This window comes from Dromiciops gliroides, chromosome 5 (genome assembly GCF_019393635.1).
Source record: "Dromiciops gliroides isolate mDroGli1 chromosome 5, mDroGli1.pri, whole genome shotgun sequence".
Lineage (NCBI taxonomy): Eukaryota > Metazoa > Chordata > Mammalia > Microbiotheria > Microbiotheriidae > Dromiciops > Dromiciops gliroides.
In genome coordinates, this window is record NC_057865.1 from 92,711,652 (window position 1) to 92,734,715 (window position 23,064).

The 23,064-nt window shown below is 53.8% G+C and overlaps 1 protein-coding gene across 3 annotated transcripts in view; it reads right to left on the minus strand.

Moving 5' to 3' along the window:
- Nucleotides 1–2,947: 2,947 nt before the first annotated feature.
- AGAP3 (ArfGAP with GTPase domain, ankyrin repeat and PH domain 3) overlaps nucleotides 2,948–23,064 on the minus strand; it is an 83,837-nt gene continuing 63,720 nt past the window's right edge. For 2 of the 3 annotated variants that reach the window (XM_043966345.1, XM_043966344.1), the window contains exons 10-18: nucleotides 20,778–20,882; nucleotides 13,994–14,165; nucleotides 9,814–9,981; nucleotides 8,006–8,143; nucleotides 5,674–5,828; nucleotides 5,403–5,493; nucleotides 5,018–5,240; nucleotides 3,952–4,207; nucleotides 2,948–3,705 (exon numbers count right to left, since the gene is read on the minus strand). In XM_043966345.1, coding sequence (XP_043822280.1) covers nucleotides 3,511–3,705; nucleotides 3,952–4,207; nucleotides 5,018–5,240; nucleotides 5,403–5,493; nucleotides 5,674–5,828; nucleotides 8,006–8,143; nucleotides 9,814–9,981; nucleotides 13,994–14,165; nucleotides 20,778–20,882 — 1,503 coding nt within the window. In that variant the 3' untranslated portion in view covers nucleotides 2,948–3,510. The remainder of the gene's footprint in view (nucleotides 3,706–3,951; nucleotides 4,208–5,017; nucleotides 5,241–5,402; nucleotides 5,494–5,673; nucleotides 5,829–8,005; nucleotides 8,144–9,813; nucleotides 9,982–13,993; nucleotides 14,166–20,777; nucleotides 20,883–23,064) is intronic. The other variant, XM_043966346.1, reaches the window with a different exon arrangement.

The following is a 23,064-nucleotide window of genomic DNA, read 5'->3' on the forward strand; positions in this document are numbered from 1 at the left end:
CCAGCTTTGGGAAGCTCAGGCTGGAAGGAGCATTCTTGGGACCTCATTCCTCCATTCTCTTGGGAAATTCCACTGAACATTTCCCTTCACCATGCCCCTTGTTCCAGAGTGGGGGAGGATATAAGCAGAACTGATCTGTCCATGTTTTGAGAAGGGTGACTGGACCATTTGGCTAAGTGATTGGAGAAGACGATAAACGGGGGAATTTGTAAAGTTGTTAGGGGAAAAGGCTGAGGATTTGGATTGGGGAAATGTAACTCAAGAAGGGATGCTGAAAAGCGAGAATTTAATGAGCATTGTCGATGGCGAGTGGATTTAAGGATGGGAAGGTAGTGTAGACAAAGGCAAAGTCCCTGAGGCTGAAAAGTCAGATCTTCGGTAAAGGAGGAATAAAGGTGGATAGCCCGCATGAAGGCTGCCTCCAAAGAGCTCTGTATACATCAGAATATAAGGATGTCAGGCAATGGATTAGGGAATGGACTCATTCCTGGGCAAAAGGGTGACTGCAAACTTGGTCTGAGTTGGCTTCATGGTGAATGAGGCTCCTTGGGAAAGGGTTTGGTGGGGACATGATTCAAGCTCCAACTCGATGTAGAATGAAAGGGGAGGGAACAGACAGGGAGAATTCTAAGGCCAAAAGGAAATGAGATACAGAAGATGAACCAGGATGATAAGAGCCAGTGCCTCTTGCTGTTGACATATTATCCAACCTATAGATTGAGCCCATTCATACCTTAGTCTTTTTAAACCACAGTTGCAAAGACCAGACCTAGAAGATAGCAAGACAGCCAGACGCTTTTCCTTAGGGACCATGTCACTGTGTGTTTTGTTTTCTTGAATAGCAAGGTTACTCAGCAGAAGAATAGAGGTTGAGACAGCCCGTCTTTGGCAGGCCACTTGTCCCCTATGGCTTTGGCAACCATCTCTCCTGAGCTTGGGACTAAGACAGACAACTTCTGGGGATAGCCATTCTACTGCTGAGCTGATGCCGAATGCCTGGGCTGGCTCTGGCTCATGACTCATCTCTGAATGAATCCTTTTAACCGGGGGCCTGGGCCAAGGTCACCACTCCCTTACACCCTTTACAGAGTCTTTTCTCCCAAAGCTTAGACAACCGTAAGGCTAGGTCTTCAGGAGGTGGGTCAAGCAGAGGCAGATCACAAATTATAGCCATCTTAGTTGTTTGTGGAGGTTTGGGGGTGAGGGGCTCCAGCCAAGACTGGTCTCCAGAGTCTCTGAGCTCTGAAGCTATGATCTGGTGTTCCTTACCCCATTTTGAAAGGAATTTGGGATACGCCGGGCCGAGAAAGCCAAAGGGGTTGTCTGGGCAAAAGTCACCAAGGAGACCCTTACAACTTGGGTCTTTTGCTTGCTGATCAAATGAGATAAACGTTTTGTAAATCTTGGTTCTCTTATCAACTATGGCTTCCACCCATTTTATAGTCAATGTGAAGAAGCCTTTAGCCAACCTCAAAGCACCGTGTGGCCATGATCACTCTGGGTGGAGTGTAGGGCCTCCAATGTATTTGGTCCCTAGACTTTCGGGTGTGCTTCCCATTTCACCCCCCCCATCCCCCCCCCCCCCGCCCCAGTAGAGGTCTCAGTCCTCCAAGAGGCCGCAAGAGCAAAAGAAAAAAACGCCTCCTTTCTGATCAGTGTCATTTGGTTATTTACAGACTTGCAGGCACCAGGGCAGACCAGAATAGAGTCCTCCCCACCTCCACCCTTTCAAGGGAAGAAGTGAAGGCCAAGAAATCCCCAGTTTTGCCTTCTTCGACCACAGCGCAAGGCAGGCTGAAGTAGGTTGAAAAACTGGAGCCACGGCGGATGTGTGGGGTTGGGGTGGCCCAGCACCCCAGCTTCTCTTTCAAAACCAGGAGACACAAGGAGCCACGCCCAAGGTTCCCTTCTCTGAGGACGGCCAAGAGAACAAAGAGCTCAGCTCAGGCCAGGGCTGGGGCTTGGGGGAAGGATGGCAGCTCCGATGACTAGGCCTGCCTATAGGCACAAAGCAAGGGCAGAAGTTCTGCCCATAGTCAGGGAATACTCAGCTTAGAGGGGATGCTGGTTAAGGCTGGGAGCTAAGCCAAGTAGCTGTCCTGCCCGTCCCTACACCTCCCCAGGAGATGGAGGTACCAGGCTAGAAAACCTTAAACTTCAGTGCCCGAGTGACCATATCAATTCCCCACCCCTATAATCAGGGTGACATTCTTAAACTCTGATGCCCTTCACCATTGAGTTTGTACTTGGCTCGGTCTTTCCTCAGTCTGTGAACTCCACACTCCACCTAAATAATTCCTGAGACTCCTTCCAACTTGACTATGGTATCTGGAGTCCTAAGTACTGGGTTCAAAGCCCTATTTGGCCTCCTCCTCTCTTGAGATCTTGGGAAAGTCACCTTTCTGGGCCTTAGTTTTTTCATACACAAAAAGGAGTTGCATTAAACACTAAAGTCCTTTTCAGCCCTAACTTGTACGAGCCTATGTACTCGGATTCTGCTGCAATGATTCAAAACACTCTTCCCTATGGGATGGCTTTCATGTGTAATGTCTGGAATAAGGTGGTGTCATGGGGATGCTCCATCCAAACAAGAGAAGGAAACAGGCAGGATGGAATCTCTAGCAAGGAGCTGGAGAGAACGGAAGAGGTAGTTAAGTAGCAGTCCCATATCCTCTTCTCTATGAACACGCTCACTGGAGCTCCTGACCCGAATAGGATGGATGGGTTCACGATCATCACGCGGCTTTGAAAAGGCTCAGGAATTGAAACCAAGGAGGAAGGTTGAGGGTAGGGACACCAGGAGTATCCAAGCCAGGGGGAGAGATCAGGGGCACAGTAGGGACAAGCAAACTGGTACACAGAGGGACCAAAGATGGGGAGGTGGATACACAGAGAGGCAGAGATGAGTACATCACAAGAGGGAGCCAAGGGGGACAGACACAATGGGGACAGACACACACACACAGTCTGATTTATTGGTCTCGTCACACACACACATATGTACACAAACATAAATATTCCAATGTACAGATTTTACACGGGGCTCACGGATCCCCTTGCCCATCGCATCAAGTTCTTCATCCAGTGCTCTGCACCAGGTCCTATCCACTCTCCACACCTCATCTCCAGGCTAATCCAGTCGTGGTCTGGGGGACAATTCTTGGATAAAGCTGAAGGGCAGGAGGCATGGGAAGGGGAGAGGTCCTGCTCTCCCCTCCCTTCAGGTGCCTCCAAAGGGCCTGTCCCTTTTCAATGGCACCTAGAGGGCACTGGGCTGAACAGGCCACTCCTCCCTACGGTACAGGGCCCTGGGATGGGTGTCAGCCCCAATCCCTCCCTTCCTTTGTCCTCCATTCTTCTCGTCTCATCTCTTCTCTCATCCTCTCCACCCCCTATTTCTTCCTCTCCGTGTCTTCCTTTGCCTACATGTCTTTCCCCCTTTCCTGCAGGGGGAGGGAGGTGAGCCCCAAGTCCTGGGGTCTCCTTGGATCCCCCAATTCTCCCCAGGCCTCACAGGAGGCTGGGGCTCCGATGTAGCTCAGTGGAGGTGCTAGAACCATTGGTAGGGGTTGGGGTCAGGCCACCGCCCTCCCCAGGGCAGCCGTGCTGCAGCAGGATATCCACACACTCCTGGCTGCCAGCTCGGCGGGCGTAGGCCAGTGGAGTCAGGCCCCGAGCGTCCCGGCTCCTCACATCCACCCCGTACTGTGAAGAGAATGCAGACTTGAGCTCAACCCTAGAGAAAGGGGCGAGGGGGGGGGAGGAAGGGGAGGGGGCCAGAGGGGCTGTAGGGAGAGAAGAGAGCAGGTACCAGAGAAGTGGCTGAGGGAGGGAGGGCGGGTGAGCAGCTGTCAATGGTGGGGAGGTCGGGGCAAGTCGGAGGAGCCTAGCTAGGGTTAGGACTGAGGGTCAGGGAGGGCTGCAAGGGAGGAGGGGGCTCATACCACTCACCCAGATAAGCAGCTGTGTGAAGACGACGTTCGCCATGGCACTGGAGAGATGCAAGGCAGTGCGCCCATCCCCATCCCCATAGGTCTCATTCACCTCCTCCTTGGAGCCATGGGCCAAGAGCATCACTAGCAGCCGCAGGTCATCCTCCACCACAGCCCGAAGCAGCTGCTGCCCCAGGGGTACATCCGAGCTCGGCAGGGGGGCCAGAAACAGCTTCTGTTCATACTTGGCCCTGATCCAGTGCTCCTTCTCCTCCCTGAAAACACAGGCCCACGGAGGCATGAGCCGTGGCTTGAAATCCGTGGCAGGGGAGGCCACGAGGTAGGCACTCCCCTCCACTGGGGTGGGGTGGGAAGGAGGTTGGCAAAAAGAATCCCGCTAAGTAGGAGGGCCACGGAAGGGAATGGGGCAAGAGGCCTGGTGGAGAGCAGGGGAGCCCCGAGGCAGGGCAGAGACAGGAATAGAGGCGACCAGTCCTGCGATGTTGCCTCTCAGACACGGGAGAGAGGGCCACAGGCACTGAAGGGGTGGTGTAAGAGCACTGTCGGGAGGGGGCTTCAAGAAGGCCCATGGGGCAGTGGGAATGAGGATGGGGGGCAGCAGCAAGGGTTGAAGTAGTGGCCCAAGAGACGGCTTATCTGGCTGTCTGTTCCTCCCCCCACCTTGCTTGTCAGTGCTGGGAACAAAAGGGGGGGAACTTGTGATACAGGGGACACGCACCGCCCTATCTCCCACCCATTCTCCCCATCTCTGCATAGAGTCTGGGGCACCTCAAGCAACTGAGAGATAGGCACCCTGCGCATGCGCTCCCACCGGCCCCCTGACCCGCTGATAACAGCTCAGAAAGGGCCCGTTGTTGTCAGAGGCCTGAGTGACAGGCCTGGGAGGGGGAGGGGCAGCCCCAGGGGGGCCCCACTGCCAGGCAGAAGCAACGGCTATCCTATCGTTAACCCTTCTAGCGCACTTCTGCAGCCCGGTGGCGGCGGCTCTTCCTATCCCCCCTCCACCAGGAGGGCCCCAAGATGACTGTCTTCCCCCACCTGATGACCCCCACCCTTGCCCTCACCTGCAAGCCTCAGGCCCCGGCTTGGCATAGCCATCGAGGGCACCCTCCCAGACGCTGTTGGCCAATGCGTTGCCCATGGCGGTCATCACCGCCAGCAGCTCAGGGGGCCAGTCGTCCAGATCCAGGGAACGCACTCGAGACAGGTGGGCCCCCAGGTGCCGGTGGATTCCTGAGCACTCTATGCACATCAGGGCCCCCAGGTTCAGGCTGGCCCAGTCTGGATCTGGGGAGGAGAGACAGACAGTCAGGAGGACAGGAGAGCTCTAGGTGACGTGGGGAACCCAGCAAAGGCTACACCAGGTGAAGGGCCATGTCTCTCACTCTTCTTGCCCCCCCCAGCACCCCCACCTTTGACCGTTCCTTAGCTTTGTTCTCTCGTACTCACTGGGAGAGTCGCAGTCAATACAGAAGCTGTTGCCCCGGGCGGTGCGGACGGCTTGCACTGCCAGTGCCGAGTTCTGATTGCCCAGGCGAGTCTGCAACAGGATAGGAGAGACAGGGCTGTGGGCCCCAGGGCCACGCCCTGCAGGGGCCGGTGCAGACTTACTCTCTGTGCCCCCTTCCAAATCGGTCCCCCCTAGCCATGCCTACACCCCAGACCCACCCCATTCCTGGACCTGGGGTCCAGGCTTTTCCGGGCCTCCAATCCCCCTCACCTTGTCCTTGGCACTTCGACAACCCTGCAGGCTGGCAAGGATCTGAGCCTGGACGCTCTGGACCCAAAGCTCCCGCTCTTCTGCAGTAGAGGCCTCAAAGTGCCACGTCTGTCCCGTGAGTGACACGACCATAAACTCAAAGGATTCCTCTGCATCTGTGAAAACCGTGGGTTTGGTTTGGGGGGAGAGGGTGAAGAGAATGACTCAGGAAGTGGAAGGCGAGGTGAGTCCTCAATCATCAGGCCTCCCCAGGCTACTCAGCATCCTTCCCTCCCCATCTGCCTCAGCTTACAGGCCTCCCCCAGAGCTCTCCTCTGACCCACGAAAGAGCTTCCTAAAGCCACTGGTGGAGCGGGTGAGATTTCTGCAGAAGGCCTTAAACCTGGACTACCTGTGGAAGGTGAGGGCAGGGTAGGCCAAAGACGGGTGGAGAGAGGAAAAGAACGGTGTTTGGGGCTCTGCCGAGAGTGGGAGGGAGAGCTGGCTCCCTTTGCTTAAGAGAGGGGTACAAGGTTCTTCAAAGGCTCCAAAGCCATCTTTCTGGAGAGGGATGGAAGGGGGTGCTAGGAGGTAAGTGTTAAGAGGGGGCGGGGGTGGGGAGTTGAGGAGAATGCGGGCACCATCCGTACATGTCAGCTGCAGCCGCCTCATTTTGCAGCTCATTAAACCCAATATTCCTGACGGCATCAGCGAGGGGCTCCGGGGAACCAATCCCCCCTCCCCCATCATCCCATCACAGACACACGGGAGGGGCAGGGGAGCTGGGAGAGGAAGAGGGGTTCTTTCCACGGACTGGGATGTGGACTCAGACAGGGACCTGAGAACATCTGTAGCTATAAGCACATGGAGCTGGGCCACGGTCCCCAGCAATCTGGTGTTGATGTTTCAAGTACCCCTCCCTAAGGTCCCCCCAGACGACAGCCACATTAATCTCATCCCCACTGGTCAATGCCCGGTGGGCATACACTCCCTAATAAGTGGTGTGATTGTGTGTGACTGTGTGTATGTGTGTGACTGTGTGTATGTGTGTGACTGTGTGACTCTGTGTGTGTGTGTGTGTGTGTGTGTGTGTGTGTGTGGTAGGGGGCGGTAAGAAAGCAGGCTCTCTCTGGGGAGATTAGCACAAGGCCAAAGGCAAAGGAAGCACCAGCTCTGTTTCACCTTCATTCACCTGTTGGACCCTGAAGCCCCCACCCTTCCCCTTCTTCCTCCCTCCCAACACTCCTCAGAGCTTCGCCTCCCCCACCCAGTGCTCTTTCTCCATACTGGCCTGTCTGGAATCCTAGGCTGAAACATCTCCCCAGACACCAGGCTCTTAACCCCGGGCACCCTGGATACTTCCCAAGCAACCTGACACCCACTCTCCCATAACTGTCTTTTGGGGAACAGGAGAATTGGGCCCGTTTCCTTCCCAGGAACTCCCCCCATTCTCCCCGAGTCTGACTCCAATCATAAATTCTGAGCACCAACCGAATCCACACTCCTCAGCTGGGGCCGAGGGACCATCACACTGTGTAGATTCAGATTCCTGATTCAGGGACATCTCCCAAATCCCATATTTCTCAGCCTCATTTCCACAATGAAAGGCTGTTGGAGGGGGGAATGGGAGGCACACAAGAGTAGCCCCAGTCCCACTGTACCCATAGCCCTGACACTGCTGATAAGCTCGGACGACAGATAGCAACATCGGTCAGACCCATTCAGGGACTAGGAGGCCGGTTTGGACAATCTTGGATGAAGAAGAGTGTAGAGTGCTTTGGGAAGACTCAAGAGAGCTATAAGAACTAATACAAGGGTGGGAAAAACAGTCGGAAGCATCATTTAGTTGAAGCAAAGTCTGAGAGGAAACTAAAGAAGTCCCTGAACTAGTCAATCAATAGGAGACAAGCACATGTAAAGAGCCTACTGTGTGCCCAGCACCATGCTGGGCTTAACGAAAGCCACAAGAGACGAGGAAGACGTGGAAAGATTGTTGGAAGCTAGTGACTAAACTTCCTTCATAACAAAAGAAATGAGTTTAATCTGAAACCTGGTGTACTTTCATTAGACTTCAGGAAGAATTTCGACTGACTGGGAAATGGGTGACTTAAGAGCCCCCTCAGAAGTCATCGATCAGGGCAGCTAGGTGGCACAGTGGATAAAGCACCAGTCCTGCATTCAGGAGGACCTGAGTTCAAATCCAGCCTCAGACACTTGACACTTACTAGCTGTGTGAGCCTGGGCAAATCACTTAACCCCCATTTCCCCACACACACAAAAAAAGTCATCCATCACAGAAGCCAGTGACGGTTCAAATGACCTCTGTGCTGAGCCTGCCCCTGCTTCCCTTTACCTTCCGCTGTGCTAGTGGGGCCGTCTGGCCGGGGGGTTCCCGTACTCTTTTTCCGACGGTGCTTCTTACGGTTGGCATGGGGAGATGGAGGAGGCTCCAGCTTGGGGCTGGAGCTGAGCACGTCAGATGGGCCACTGGCTGGGAGAAGGGAAAAAAAAAAGGTAGAAAGAGCAAAGAAGAGAAGGCCCAGGATGGGGCGGGAAGGCTGCTGGCACAAAGCCCAGAGCATTCAAAATCGATCCAATTACTCTTCTGCCCCAGGACCTGACTGAGATCATGTCCTGGACTTCAGTCTGCAGGAGATGGGCAGCAGGAAGGAAGTACTTCCTGGGTGACTGCCTGGGGAGTGGGAAGGCACTGAAAAACTTGGGGTGGAGGTAATGGGTACATACGGATTGGGGGGGGGGAGAGCAGGAGGGAACTCTTAGTTCCCGCAGCTTGAAGGGGTGGAGGGCGGCCCAGGGAACTCACAGGGAGCCGCATCCCCGGCAGCTCCGCACCAAATTTATCCTCAATCACACTCCCCGCTCCTCACAATTAATAGCAGAATTAGAAACAATCAGGGAGCTGCCTAATTACTGTCAATTAGAGCGCGCTAATCAAGCTCCCGTCTCCCACACCCCGCCCGGCGCTCACCACTAAATGTCAAACTTCATTAGAGGCAGACGCGCTCTTTCTTTCCCTCCCTCCCTCCCTCCTTCCTCCCTGCCTCACCAGCAGGGCCTCACTGATGGCAGCAAGAGGCCATCAGAGCCTGGAGCCCAGGGGAAGGCCCCTCCATCCATCCCTCCCTTCCTCCCTCCCTCCCTCCGCCTCCTGGTTTCGGGGCTGGAGCTTCTGAGTTACTTGGCATTCTAGAGATTACAGTTTGGGGGCACACGCTTCAATGGGGGGGAGTCTGTACTTTCCAGAGAGGGGTCTTAGGTTCTTCCTTCCTCTGACACTAGACTGGGGGAGGTGGTCCGGGGTCCCCAGCTGCTGCTGCTGTTCAGACCAGTCACAGACTTTTGCATCCCACCAGTTTGGGTCTGATGCCTACTAGTGGGATACCTAGAATGAAGGTAGGAACTCACCTTGGGCTGGGAAGGCCGAACAGGAGGAAAGAGGGAAGGGCAGTAGGTAGAAGGGAAATCAAGAAGGAATCAAACACTAAAGCTAAGGTGGTGCAAAGACGTAACGATGAGAATACAGAAAAAGGAGAGAGGGAGGAAAGGGTGGGAGGAGAGGAGGGATGGAAGGAGGGCGGAGTCTCCAACCAAACAAGGTAATGGGGTGGAGTGTGGGGAAGGGCCTCAGTCTTCCAGAGAAGCCTACTCTCTCCTTCCCTTCCAGCTCCTGAAGTCCCGTCTGCCCTTGCCTCAGACCCCCTTACCACTCCCCTGGGGAAGGCAACCTCTCCCCCCCCAACCCTCTCACTTTACCCAATGCTGCTCTCAAAAGCCCGCCCTCAGCTCGATCATCCCTCCTTCAGCCAGCGCCCGCCTGCCCCCCGCAGGGAGGCTGATGAGCTGACTGCACGGGGGGCTGATGGGGATCGAGGAGCCGCCACCAGCTCTGCCCCGGGCCCACAAGGGGCTGGGCTCTTCTCGAAGGGGCGGGGATGGGGGGTGGGGGTAGAGAAGAGGAGGCTGGCACAGGAGGGAGAAAGCCGGGGCTGTGTGGGTGGGGGGGGGGTAGGAGGTCTAAGAACCTCCAGATCCCACCCCCAGGAAGCCCCCAACACTTGGTGAATCACTGCTCAGGGCACTGCAGCCCAGCTCAGAGACCCCCCAGCCCCCGCCCTCTCTCCCCCCAGGGGAGCCACTCACCAGGATGCTGAATGCCCGGGGGCAGGGCAGTGGCTTCACTCCACTGGTCAGCACTAGATACAGAGCAAGAGCGTTGATGGAGCCCATCTGGCCGAGGGCCCGCCAAGGCTGAGCTGCTCAGGGACCGGTCCGAGTGCAGGGACGTGCTGCTGGCTGAGTGGGGAGCTCCTAAAAGGGGTGCAGTGGAGGGTCAGCTGGTGTCCTTGGGGGGGGCATCAGGGGAAGCACAAGCAAAGCCCCTCCCTCAATAATAACAGTTTAAGGTTGTCCAGGAGCACGTTGTTTAACAACACTTGAACAATTCTGAGAGGCAGAGGGCTAGGAATAATACACAGGCTCAGAGAGGATAACCAACCTGCCCACAGTCACACAGCTATACCCTCTTAGGGCAGGTAGGCAGGTCCCAGAATGGTGAGAACTCCCATTCGTATAGGAACACAGGTTTACAGCTGAAAGGGACTTCCGAAGCCATTTATTCCAACCCTTTCCTTTGACAGGAAGGAAATTGGGGTCCCAGAGAGACATTATGGGATTTGCCTAGGATGGCCCAGCTGGGGGTGGTCAGTGCACAGCATCCTGAGCCTTCTGATGCCTTCCCTGTTGGCTGCTTTGTCCAGCGCCCCACCTCGCCTTCCTCAGTTGGAGGGCACTCCGATCACCAGAGTAAGAACAGTTCTATTCCATCGTCTCCCCAAAGGATCACGCTGGCACCAGTGCCTCCATTTCTCATCTCCTCCTCAGATGTCTGTGTCACTAGTCACTGTTCTCTGCCCTTCCACCCCAGCCTCACATCTCTGGGGGCAAGAGGCTCAAAGAAAGGTCAAGGGGGTTGGTGAGAAAGGATAAATATGATGAACTCCCTGGAGGGATAGAAGGAGTGGGGGTGGTCAGCTGACTGTCAAGGGGATTCTGGTCCTAGGTAGGCACCTCCTAAACAGTTAGGGGACCAGGAAAAAGCCAGCACTCTGGACACCACCCTCTTCATCCCAACCCTGGCCTCTGTACCCCAAATCCCATTCTACATGTGCCACTTGCTCTGCGTCAGCTTCACTGCCATTCTAACGAGGAATAAGTGTATCAAATTCAAGTAATTATGTCTAATTAGTATTAGTAATTATCCTGTTGGGCTGGAGAAAATTAATCTTTCGTTTCCCATCAGGGAAGGATGGCAGAGCTAAGGGAGACGGCAGTAAGGGTACCACCGTCCTAAGAAGCCCTGCGGTTATTGTAGGGGAGGGTTTGGGGGTGCTCCAATGGGGCTCCTTGGGCGGCTCTCCAAACCCTACTCAGACAGGGTCTCATCGCTGGGTTGACCTAGAAGCCTGCAGATCCGGTGGGGGATGTGGGAGAAGGAAAGCAGCGGTACTTGGGTTTGGGTTGGAACGTTGGGGAGTTGAGAAATGAGGGACTGAGGAGGATGACCCAGCATGGAAAGTCAGAAACTGAGCAGCAGAGTGGGATTTTATCAGGCCAGTCCCTCTAGCTGGGAAGAAGCTAAGCGTTCTCAACTGGGAATTAGGAAAAAAGGCCTAAGGCAGGTTAGGCAGGAAAGAAAGCAAGATCTGTGGGGCTGGGCCCTGTTTCTAGGCCAAGGGCCAGACTGGAGCATCCACCATGCTCGGGAGACCGCATGCTCCGTGCAGGCAGCAACTGTGTCTTCTCCAGTAGGCCCCAAACACCTTCTAGCTCAGGGCTGGGCACACACAATAAGAGCTACTTGTTGAGCTGAGGAAGTCTAAGGCATACCGCCTCCCTCCCACTGCCCATGCTTCCAATCTCTGCTCCGCACACCCATCTCCATCCCAGTCACAGGCATTCTCCACCAGGGGCCAAAAGGGTTGGAGTGACTCCACTGCGTCCCTCTCTGTGGACTCTCTTTCCTAGGCCTATGGAGGGGAGGGAGACGTGCCCCCAACCTGGACCTCAGGTATCCTAGTTCTCTGAACCCAGGCCCTCTTTTTTTATTCTTTGCCCCACCCAACTCTTGGCCAGTCCCTCCTCGAGCCCCTCCGCCCCCCACCCACCCGTGGCCCCCCAGCTAGAAGCCCTGAGGGAGGGAAAGTGCTTTCCTTTCTCTTTGTTAATTCTCCCCTCATTACGCCTGCAATCCCACAATCAGTGTGCACTGTAATTGTCGAATTTGATGCTAATGATTAATGAATTAAACATGGAGCCATCAATTAGTCCTCGGAGGATAATTCTGCATAAAGCAGCGGATAATGTAATTACAGTAACAAAGATAATGAGATGTTAACATCGCCCAGCGAGTGAGAGACATGTGTGTGTGTGTGTGTGTGTGTGTGTGTGTGCGCGCGCGCGTGCCCCGAGTTTGTGGCACCGTGTGTCAGGGTACACTCTGGTTTGGGGGGAAGCCTGCCAGTCCATATGCATGCACCATCCGAGAGTTTACAAAAGGCAGATGACTGCATACACACTGCATTTGAGGAGACTGTGTGTGTGTGTGTGTGTGTGTGTGTGTGTGTGTGTGTGTGTGTGTGTGTCAGGGTGGGGAGTCCTGCCCTGCCCCACCCCTGCAGAGGAGGCTCCCCTCCAACTTACACCAAGCCTTTACAAAGCCTCCCACTAACACAGTCTCATCTTTATAGAACAACTTTAAGGTTTACAAAGCATTTGCTTCACAAAAACCTGGTGAAGGAAGTAGCATTAAGCCATTACACTATTTTACCAATATGGAAACTGAGGTTCCTAGGGAAAACCTTAGACTTTGCTGGAAACTGGTATGCTGTCTAAGTGACCACCTCCTGCTTCCACAGTCCCCTTGACGCGCCTACCATGGAAGTGTAACTCTGTCAGGGAGAGGGACTGTCCATATACAGGGTGTCCCAAGTCTGAGTGCAGCAAACAGTCTGGGACACCCTATAAGAACCATAAAAGCCAAGGGTTGGAAGAGTCTTTTACAGTCATTTAGCCTCTGCTTGAACAGGTCAGGTGATGGGCAGCTCACTACTTCGCATATTCATCTCATTCTAGGCATGGACATATCTACCTCCTGGTACTTTTCTCCTGATATTTGGCACGATGCCTTAGGCATTCACCATTTGCTGGTTGACAACTTTTTTTGGTCTCTTTCCACCCAAGCTCCTGTCCCAGCATCCCCTGTACCTCATTCTTTCTCTTTGGTGCTCCCAAAGATCAGCCACTTCCGAGCTCAGAGAGAAGGGGATTACTAATGTTTGCCTCTGCCTAATAAGAATGGCAGGAACACGTAGCAGGGGCCATCTCCTGGAGGCTGCAGTCTAGGCCCCGTGGTACTCCATCCTGCCTCCCATGCCAGTTTGGAAGGGACAAGGTACAGGTTTCCTGGGAGGTCACAGCAGGTCTGAGGCTCTCCTAAACTCTGCAGAGCCTGGGTGGCAGTGTCAGAAAGAGAGGCAGTATCCCGAGCCTAAAGGAAGTGGGACTCTTAGTCTAGGCAACTAACTGGGGGGGCTAGGCGGAGAATGGGTTTTGGGGGAATGAACCGGCCTTGTGGGCAGAAGGAAAGTAGTAGATGTGGGAAAGACCATGCCTAGCCTAGTAGAGAAGGCAAAAGTAACAGGGGTGGCATCAAGGATGGAGGAGACCTAGGGTTCAACAACAGAAGTTCATACCTTAGCTGTGTGAGAGGGACAGAAAGAAGAGGGGAAGGTATCACCCCTGCCTCCTTCCCGGCCCATAACCTTTCCTCCCAGAGAATGTGGCCTGCTTCCCCTCTCAGCCTCCTCAGTCTGTGCCAGGCCCTTGTAACTCCATGGCCACACTGAGCTAAGAGTGCCAGAGCCCCTGAAGTTCCCACCTGCTGCTGTTGGCTGAGTAGTCCTTACCTAGGCAGCACCCAAATGAAAGATGTTCTTGGCTCCCTGGTCCTAGTTGAGAATGTATGCCAGGCACAGTACTACCCGGGCCACAGTCCTGCAAACATCTGTCCCAGCTAATCTCTTCCTCTCTCTCTTGACCCAGAAAGCTGCCCCACTTCTCCCACCCCCGGCCTTCTAGCCCTAGGCTGGAAGCCACTTACCCTAAAGTCATAGCTGACATCTGGTCTCTACTCTCAGTGACCTCCGAACTAGCCCCACCGGGCACGGGGGCTCAGAGTTCCCAGCTGCCCGACTTCCACCTCCCCACCCCTGGAGCCGAAGGTCGAAGTTGTGTTGCTGCCCGTCACCATACCTCCCCTCACCTGTACTCCCCCCAAGCTGCGTGTTGCTCCTCTCCAGGACCAGCCCATTGGCACGGGGGCTGGCGCCAGTGGAGGCCGTGGCAGGTGTGGCCCGGGGTAGCCGCTTTCCTGGGACTTTGACCGTTGTCCTCAGAAGGTCAATTTCCTTGCCGTGGATATTCTGCATGTAATCCTGACAGAGGGAGGGAAGGGGAAACCATATGAAATTAATGAGTCTCTCTCAGATGAGACCTATTTGAGCAGCCCCAGCAACTCAACAGCCCACAACCCCTTCCGCCACTGTCCTGGCCCCAGTTTTTTGTCCCAGGGCCCTGCAGGGAAGGTGGCAAGCATTCTGGGCTTCTTGCCCATTCTCTCCTGAGGCACAGCACAAGGGAAACAGGGCTGAACTTGCAGTCAGAGGACCCGGTTTGATTCCATGCTCTGCTAATTAAATCCAAGTGACTGAAGTATATGTCACTTGATGTCTGTGGGCTTCAGTTTCCTGAATGGAGAGATGACCTCCAAGCTGAATGGTTCTCTCTGGACCAGACCATATCTGAGTTAAAGGCCGAAAGCTAGCCTGCCACTGGAGCAGGGAGTCCAAACTCCCCGACTGATGGTCCTGGATCCCATTGTGGAAGCTTAGGGTCAGGGTTGAGGTGGCTACAGGGTGCCTGTGCTGGGAGGTCTTGGCTTGGACTTGAGGTGGGGGTGGGGAGGTACATTCAAAGGAGTGAGACTTAAGAGTCTTGTCACTGGCTGGACTGAGTCTGGGGCAAGGCACTGAGGATTGGGAGTTGGGGGCCAAGAATTCCTCAGGAAATACAAACAAATAGAAGCCAGGACTGGAATTGGGGAGGGATGGGGAAAAGATATAGCAAAGTAGGCTGAAGGCCTGCTCTTCCACCGAAAAGTCTCAAATGGCTGTGGATAGGGAGGGTCAAATAAGCTACATGACACACAAAGCCAGCTGAGGGGCCTCAGATGGCCTGTCTTCATTCATTCATTCATTTATTTAGAAAGGCAAGGAGAGTTAAGTGACTTGCCCAGGGTCACACAGCTTGGATGGCCTTTAACAACTCCCCTCTGAGTTCTCTCTGTCTCTGCCCTGACAGTATACTGCATGGCTAGGGGAGGCAAGGGAGGATCCTCTCTGGAGATCAGACCACCCTAAGTTTTCTGGTCTCTGTGTTAGGTCTATTTGCTCTTTTTTTTAGGGGCTGTCTTACACTCAAGCCACTGCTGATTTGGTGACATGGAGGCCTAGGGACGTGCTTCTTTTGGCCTGGAGTGGAGGTCCAGGAAATTCAACCTGAAAGCATGTGTTTATTAGTCCCTGACCTCAAGGAGCTTACATTTGACCTTGGAAGGGAAAGGGAAATACTATGCAGTTAAATACAAAGGATAAACAGAATAGATAAAGTAGTGTTGGGCACAGAGGAATGATCAGTAAGGGTCTCATATAGGTGATCCTTAAGCTACTCCCTAAAGAGAGCTAGGGATTCCAAGAGGCAGAGGTGAGCATGCCTTCCTACAGTGCACAGCTAGGACCAAAGAGATTGAGCTGAGCCCCCACTCCTTGGAGGCTGATATTTCGGAGAAAGCTGCCCAGAAATGAGGCACACAGTGCCAAGGCTAAGTAGCCCCAGGTTTCTGTGACCCTCTACTGCTGCCCTGTACCCCACCATGACACCTGAACCTTGGCTGGCCAAGGGAAAAGAGAGCAGTCACAGGTTTCACTCCCTACCACCCCCCCCCCTTTCCTTCCTCAATTTGCCCTCGCCTCTACGCAGTATATCCTACTCTTGCTTTCCTTTTTTTTTTAGTGAGGCAAATGGGGTTAAGTGACTTGCCCAGGGTCACACAACTAGTAAGTGTTAAGTGTCTGAAGCCAGACTTGAACTCAGGTACTTCTGACTCCAGGGTCAGTGCTCTATCCACTGTGCCACCTAGCTGCCCCTCTTGCTTTCCTTCTTAAGCCTAAAGTTAACATTGGCTTTTCTTAAAGGAAAAGAGATATCATTTCTTCACGTGCCTGTGGGATCCAGATTAGCTGTTGCAGAGGTCCTGGTTGGTACCAACAATGTGCACAACAGCTTCCCCATGCCTTTCTGCATGGATGGCCCTGGAAGTGAGTTCTGGAGCTGAGTGGCTTCCCTGGCAATGGCAAGTCCCATCCTCCCCCCTAACCTCTCCTACCCCCATTCTGTGCTTTTGACAGCTGGGGCCTAGGCTAAGAGTGGTTCCTCAGGGGGAACAGCAGAAATGGATGCCCTTGGAGAGCAAGGTGACAACATGGCCACTCTGAAAAGGGAGGCATTTTCCAGAGAGTGGGGTACAGACATGTCCTGGGGTAAGGGCCTCTGGGTGAGGATGGCAAAGAGGCCCCAAGTAAAGAACTGAAGCGGGGGGAGGGGAGAAGGAAACTACTGTGGGCTAGCATCAGCTAGGAGGACTTCATGGAAGAAGTGGGATTTGAGCTTAGCCTCCAAGAGTGGGTAGGATCTGGGAGAAGAACTTGGGGTCAGGTTGGTGGGAAGGAAATTCAAGGTGGGTGCACAAAGTCAAGGCAGCAGAAAGCAAGGCCCTTCAGGCAGCCCAGGGGGCAAGTGAGACCTGAAGGGGGTCCCTCCCTGGCCCTAAGATCCACAGAAGAGAGCCAGGGGGTGGACAGAACAGATGAATAAGGGCCAACAGGTGTCAGTGGAGACAAGATGGCAACCTGGGAACCTGATCCAAGTTGAAGGCTGCTACTTCTTCAGTCCAGCCTTGTTTCTCACCGCAATCCCTGATGCAATTCCTTTAGCTGGGGACCCAAAGTCACTGGTCTCAAATCCTGACTGGGGACAGCCCCAAACTCATACCCCAGTGAAATGGCTCGTCTTGGGGATCCCACAGTGAAAGAGGGGGTACCTCTAAGGCCCTTTCAGGTTCTAGACCCCTTTGACTTTACCAGTTATGCTGTGATCCTACATCCCTCCCCCAGCTACCCTCAGCCCACCCCTGTCCTTAGCACCTGTCTGCATCGTCACTCTAGCCTGGGCTCATCACGCCTTCTCTCCGTTGGCTTAGCTCATTCCCCCGGCTCTTGGCTGAACCCCACATCTGGGCTTCAGCCTGTCCCCATCCCCCACACAACCACCTCCTGACAACTGGCAGCAGCTGGCTGGGCCAAAGTCACAGCTGCAGCTCCTTCTCTGGGGTGGGGGGGGGGTCGGGTCTGCTCTAGTTCACAAGGAGGTCACAGCAGCTGCACCAGCCTGCCAGGCCCCATTCTAGCCCAGAGCTGGCTGAAGCCAAGGATGTGGAGAAACCCGCTGACAAGCCCTTTTTACCTTCTTCCTACTCACAAATCAAGGAGTGATCTTTATTCTGAGGGGACTGGGTGGGGCCGGAAGTCAGAAGCAGACTATCCCAGCAGGGCAGGCCCACCGTCCAAATAGAATATCTGCAGCAGAAGCAGTTCAGGGCCCCCTCCTGCACCCCCAGACCCTGGCTCCCGGCGCTAAGGTTAGGCCGCAGGACGGAGGCTGGAAACTCCCTGATGCCAGCCAGGGCACAGGCTGGAAGTTCAGAGCTGGAGTGGTGGGGGCAGGCAGCTCGGGGGCAGAGCGGCCGAGGTGGCAGCAGAGGTAGCGGTGGCAGCAGCAGCAGCAGCCGCGTTTCCCTCCGTCAGCAGAACGGGGAGTGTGGCAGCAGCGGCGACGGCAGCGGCTGCTCCGGAGAGCGGTCACCACGGCTGCCTTTATTACCCACCATCAAACAGCAATTTCTTCCCCAGCCTCCTCGCTAATTACCCAGCCAGCGTTCTCATCTCGTTTTATTACTGGAATTAACAACGAGTTCAGAGCGTGGAAAGCTATTAAGATGTGTGATTAAGCCACATTCAATTAGTTTCTACAAACAATTTAATTGATGTTGCAGATAGAATTAACAGAAGGTGATTGTGTGAATGGCTCCACTGGCTGCAAAATGGGGGAGGCTCTGGCTGGCTCTCTGGGGCTGGGCAGGAGCTGGGCTTCAAGCCTGAGGCCGGCCCGCCTCCCTTTCCTTTCCATGTCCGGCAGGGCCCCCCTCACTGCAGGGATGACTCGCCAGCACTGCCCTTCCCTTCCAGAGTGCCCCAGACGGTGCCTCTCTCAAAGAGTGCGAAGAGATCTTGACCAAGCCCAAAACTTATTGTCGAATCCCTGGAGTTACTTATTGGAGATCCACTGACTTAGACACTGCTCTTTCATGAGAAGCTGGAGGGAACAGCAGGAGGAGGCTAAGCAGGCCGTGGCGATCACAATGGGGTCTGCCTGCCTCTCCACCCCAGTGCCCCAAAAGTCTACCAGGTGAGGTAGACACAAAGGCAGCCACAGTGAGGGCAAGATGGGCAAAAGGAGGAACAGGGATAACTGTGCCTGAAGGGTTTAGGGGCACGTGACAGGAGGGAGTGAGGCCCCAGGAGCCATGGACTGAAGGACGAGTCCTTTGCTTGGGGCTAAGCACATGGTCTCGTTAAGAGGAACCTGCTCCAATCACTCCAGTTTAGCACTGTACTATGTATGTCATCTTAGGCTCTGTTCGAATTCTAGAGCTAAAAGGGCCACGGTAGATCAACTAAAGCCCATTCTTTTACAAGATAAGGCAACTGAGGCCCACAGAGTGTGACAAAGTGACTTGCCAAGGTCTTCTTTGATTGGTCTTCTGACTCGCCACTTTGGTGTTCTCTCACCCCGTGTTCCCTCCAACAGCTTCCTGTCCTTGAGACTTGTCTCCCCCACTAGAAGGTTTGGTGTGTGGCCCCCACATTACCTAGCTAGGGGCTAGCCCTCAAGAAGACAAAGGAGCTTCTAGATACACCCCACCAGGAACCACATACTAACTGTCCTTTCTGGACCTGGGAAAGGGACAGAGAGGCAAGCTGGTGTGGGGGTCCAGGTCCATCTGAGGCAGTATACAATGGAAGCCGACCGGGGAAAACAAGGAGAAAAAGAAGAGGCAAGTCTGTAGGTATTGGTGTACCTCGTGAAGCAGGAAGAAGAGATGTTATGGTCAGTGACCAGGTCTGGGAAAGGGTGAGAAATGCTCTCAGAAGACTCCTTAGGAGGGCAAGTAAATGACTTAAGAGTTCTATGATGGATATGGTGGTCGAGGTGTGTGTTAATTGGCTGTGTGACACCAGACAGGTTACTTCATCTTTTCTCAACTGTCAAAAACTAGGGGCAGAGTTTAAGTCCCTTGGATTTCAGAAATCCTCTTTCAGAGTTGATTGATCACAATCTATTCCAAACTAAACCTCCCTCCTCATTCCTCTGAGCTACTGAGGGCTGGCCTCCAAGGTACCTGTCGAATGTTTGGAAACATTCCAAAGCACTTTCCCCTCTATCATCTCACTTGATGCTCAAAACAATGCTGCCATTTTGCCAGAAGAAAAAAAGTGAGATGTAAGGGAGTCAGTGGCAGAACACAGATCTCCAAGGCTTGGCCCCAGTTCCTTCCTTTCACTATGCTGATTTGCTCGTTCTTTTTAGGCAGATGGGGTGATGAGCGCTAAGTTACCCTCTACTTTTGGCTCTTTGATTCTGTCCCAGATACCAATTCCACTTACTTGGTGGCCTTCCCTGACCTGTTCCCCTGTAAGTGCCAGCTGAGATTTCCTACCAATTCTGAAGACTAAGTCAAGAGTTGGCGTCCAGGGTACCAGAAAGAAGGCAATTCAGAAGGGTCAGCCTGAGCAAAAGCCTTCCCTGCTGTGGAGGCAGACTAAGGGCAAGTTGGGCCCCAGACCAGAAGAATACTGTTAGAAATGTATTGTCTGATACTGGCTGGGGACCTTCTGGGAAAATTTCCTTCAGAGGTGTCCCTGGGAGGGGGCTCCTCTGGGCTAGGTGGGACTGGGATCCAGAAAACTTTGGGCCTCACTTGTCTGGCAACTCAGGCAGATGTCAAGGAAGGGCTAGGGACCCTCTGAGGAGGCCAAGGGCCCTATGGGCCGGGGGCGGGGCCAGCCCAGCCCACGTGCTGTGCTCGAGGGGCTGCTCGGGAGAACTCATTAGCCCCACAGTGGGGCGGTGACAGAGATGGATTCCAGAGACAGCTGTGTGCTGGAGCCACGCAGTGAGGGAGGGGAGGGAACTGCTGCCACGGGGGCCACTGTGAATGCCGTGCCATGCCTCCCCCACAAACCCTGCTCCGTGTCTAGCCTTTGCTTCCCCAGCTCCACTCTATCCCCCTCTCCAAGCATCACTGGAATACGAAACCCACCAATTGTGGCCCCACTACACCACGAGTGGCTGACCTGGTCACCCTCTCATACTCATGGTCATTCCGGGCCCAGGAGGCTCAGTGATCCCCAGGTACCCCTGGGTGATTAAAACATAATTATACCATGACATCGGCACATCTGTCTTTGAGATACCTGCGTGGATTGGCTAGATTTGTGGCTCACTGGAACATAATAGCTATATTTCCTGTCTATATGGCACTTCCAGGTTTACAAAGGGGTTTTCTTACAACAACCTTGTTGGGGTAGGTTATGTAATACCGTCACCTCTATTTTACAGCCCAGGATACTGAGGTTCAGAGGTGAAGAAGTGACTTGCTTAGAGTCACACAGTGAGTTAGTGGCAGAAATGAGATTCAGACAGGTCACCACAGACTCTTCACAAGGAGGCCCAGGACCCATATCCTAGCTCTTATAGAGCCAAGACTGCAAGGAAGCCTTCTCTCCCATGTGCCGCTGCTTCCCTCCCTCCGCCACCCTTCCCTTTCCCCAATCCCCCTGGGCTCAGGCTGCCTCCCCTTCCAGACTTACATGTAAGCTGGGGTGGTAGGTGAGCAGCCCGTTGTCACACAAGGTCACGTACTTCTTCTTCCACTCCTTGTTCAAGGACTTGCCACTTCGCTTCAGCAGGATCCCCTGAGAGCAAAGGCAGGATCAAAAAACAAGGAAACGACAAACAAAATCCCTATAAGGTACAGAGAGGGGGAGAAGGGACTGAGGTCCGGTCAGCTCCCTCTGGACAAGGTGATCTTTCATTCAGACCAAGCAGAGGGTGAGCTCTCTGGACTTACAATTGGATATGGGGAAACCCATCCTCAGGGAAGAGGTATGTTTATGGGGAAACATATGCCAGGAAACACCTGGGGCCCTCTTCTTCTACCTCCCCCACACCCATGGCCGAGGAAACAGCCTAGCAGGGACACATGTGGCCTGGGTTTTGAAAAGCATCTTTGGAGAATGTGAGTGAGCAGACTTAGAAACATCTAGGCATGGATAAGATCCCTGGTCACTCCCTCCCCATGGATGGTCCCCATACATGGTTCTGGGATGGATTGTGAACTGTGCAAATCTACTCAGTCGCCCCATCTCCCTCTCTCCCTTCCCTGCTGAAATCCAGGCTGTCCAAGGGACCAACGCTTCAGACATTGCCCTGAGCTGAGAAGTCACCCTTCAGATGGACAGACAGGAGGGCAGCATGGTGAATGGCTGCAACAGATTGTGGGAAAAAGCCCAACATTATAAAGTAGATGGTAAAGTGACACCTAAAGGGGAGGGCGAGAAGAGAGGACCCCTGTGCCAACTCCTTCTGCTCCCTTTACCCAAATCCCACATCTCAGTTTGGGTTGCCACAGCACAGTAATGAGCCCAAGGCCTCCCTCCTGTCTCTGCTCCCTCTCCCTAAAACAGCAGATGAAGACACAAAGCCATGTTGAAGTATGAGAGCTGGGACCAGGAATGGGCCTGAGTGTGCCCAACACCCCAACCCACTGTCAGATTAGGCCTCCAAAAGCAAGGAGGAAAAAGAACAGGTATGTCCTTGGAACAGATTGGGGGAATAGGGGAGGTCAGAGCTGGGGCAGTTCTATGGAAGAGGGGAAAGGAAAAGGGTCACACATTCCAGAACTATGAACACAGCAAGGGAAAGACCCTTCAATGTGTGGAGGTGATCAGGAGGCACAGAAACTGTCATGGAGATGAGGGGTAGGTAAGAAATCTACTGTGGACAGAAACAGGACAATTCTTCCTGTCCTTGGCATAACTTGGACTTAAAGGAAGAAAAATAGACTGGTTTCAGCACCTTTCTTCTCTTCAGGCTAAGGACTGAAATTATTAGGAGGGTGGCAGAGTCCTGGCTGGACTGCCCTGAGTGTTCATGGAGGGATATGTGTATGAGGCTGGGGGGTTTAATGGACAGCCAAGCTCCAGTGATCACTTTAACATGACTCACTTCTGAGTTGTCTCCTACCCTCTTTCTTTCTTTCTTTCTTTCTCTCCCACCTTTTCTTTCCTTCTCATTCCCCCCCTCAAAGAACAACAGGGGGAGATGGGGACCTCAGTGATTAGGTAGAGTATCAGGGGCTGGTCTTGTCAGAGGTGACCTCACTATCCAGGAGGAGTGGACTCCACTGGGCAACTGGCTAGTGACTTCATTCGGTGAGTTGGGGCCTGGGGAGAACTGCGGGGTGGTGGTTTGGAATCCTGGTTCTCACTGGCGGTCCCCCTTGCTGGATGACTGTCTGGAGCCCGCTCTCTTTACTGTGGCATTCCCCAAGGCTCTCCGTCCCCAGGTCATGTCCCTTCTATCCCTATACTCGGTAAGCTCGTCATCGGTGATGCGTTCAGTTATCCTCTCTAAGAAGATGACTCCTGGAGCTGGTTATCCAGTCCTTGTCTGGCTCTGAGATCCGATATCAAACCGAAGGCATCAGAGATATCTTAACTCAACATCCTCCCTCCCTCCCTCCCTTCTTTCTCAAGGCACCGCCATCTTCCCAGTCATCCAGCTTGCAATCTGGAAGCCATTCTCAACTCCTGCTCCCCATATCTCCATTCAGTTCTCAAACCTTCTTGGTTCTATTCTACCTCCATGACATCTGACCCCTTCTTGTAAAACACACAGCCACGACTATAGACCAGGTACTCATGCAACAGACTCCCATTTGTTTCTCCTTACCTCCCCTCTCCAATCTCCAGCCTCCAAACAGTCCTGATTGCCAGTCCCCTGATTAATTAGCAAAGTCCAAAACAGGTGTTCTTAATAATTTGGGCTCCACTGACCCCTCTGGCAATCTGGGAAAGCCTGTGGACCCCATGTCAG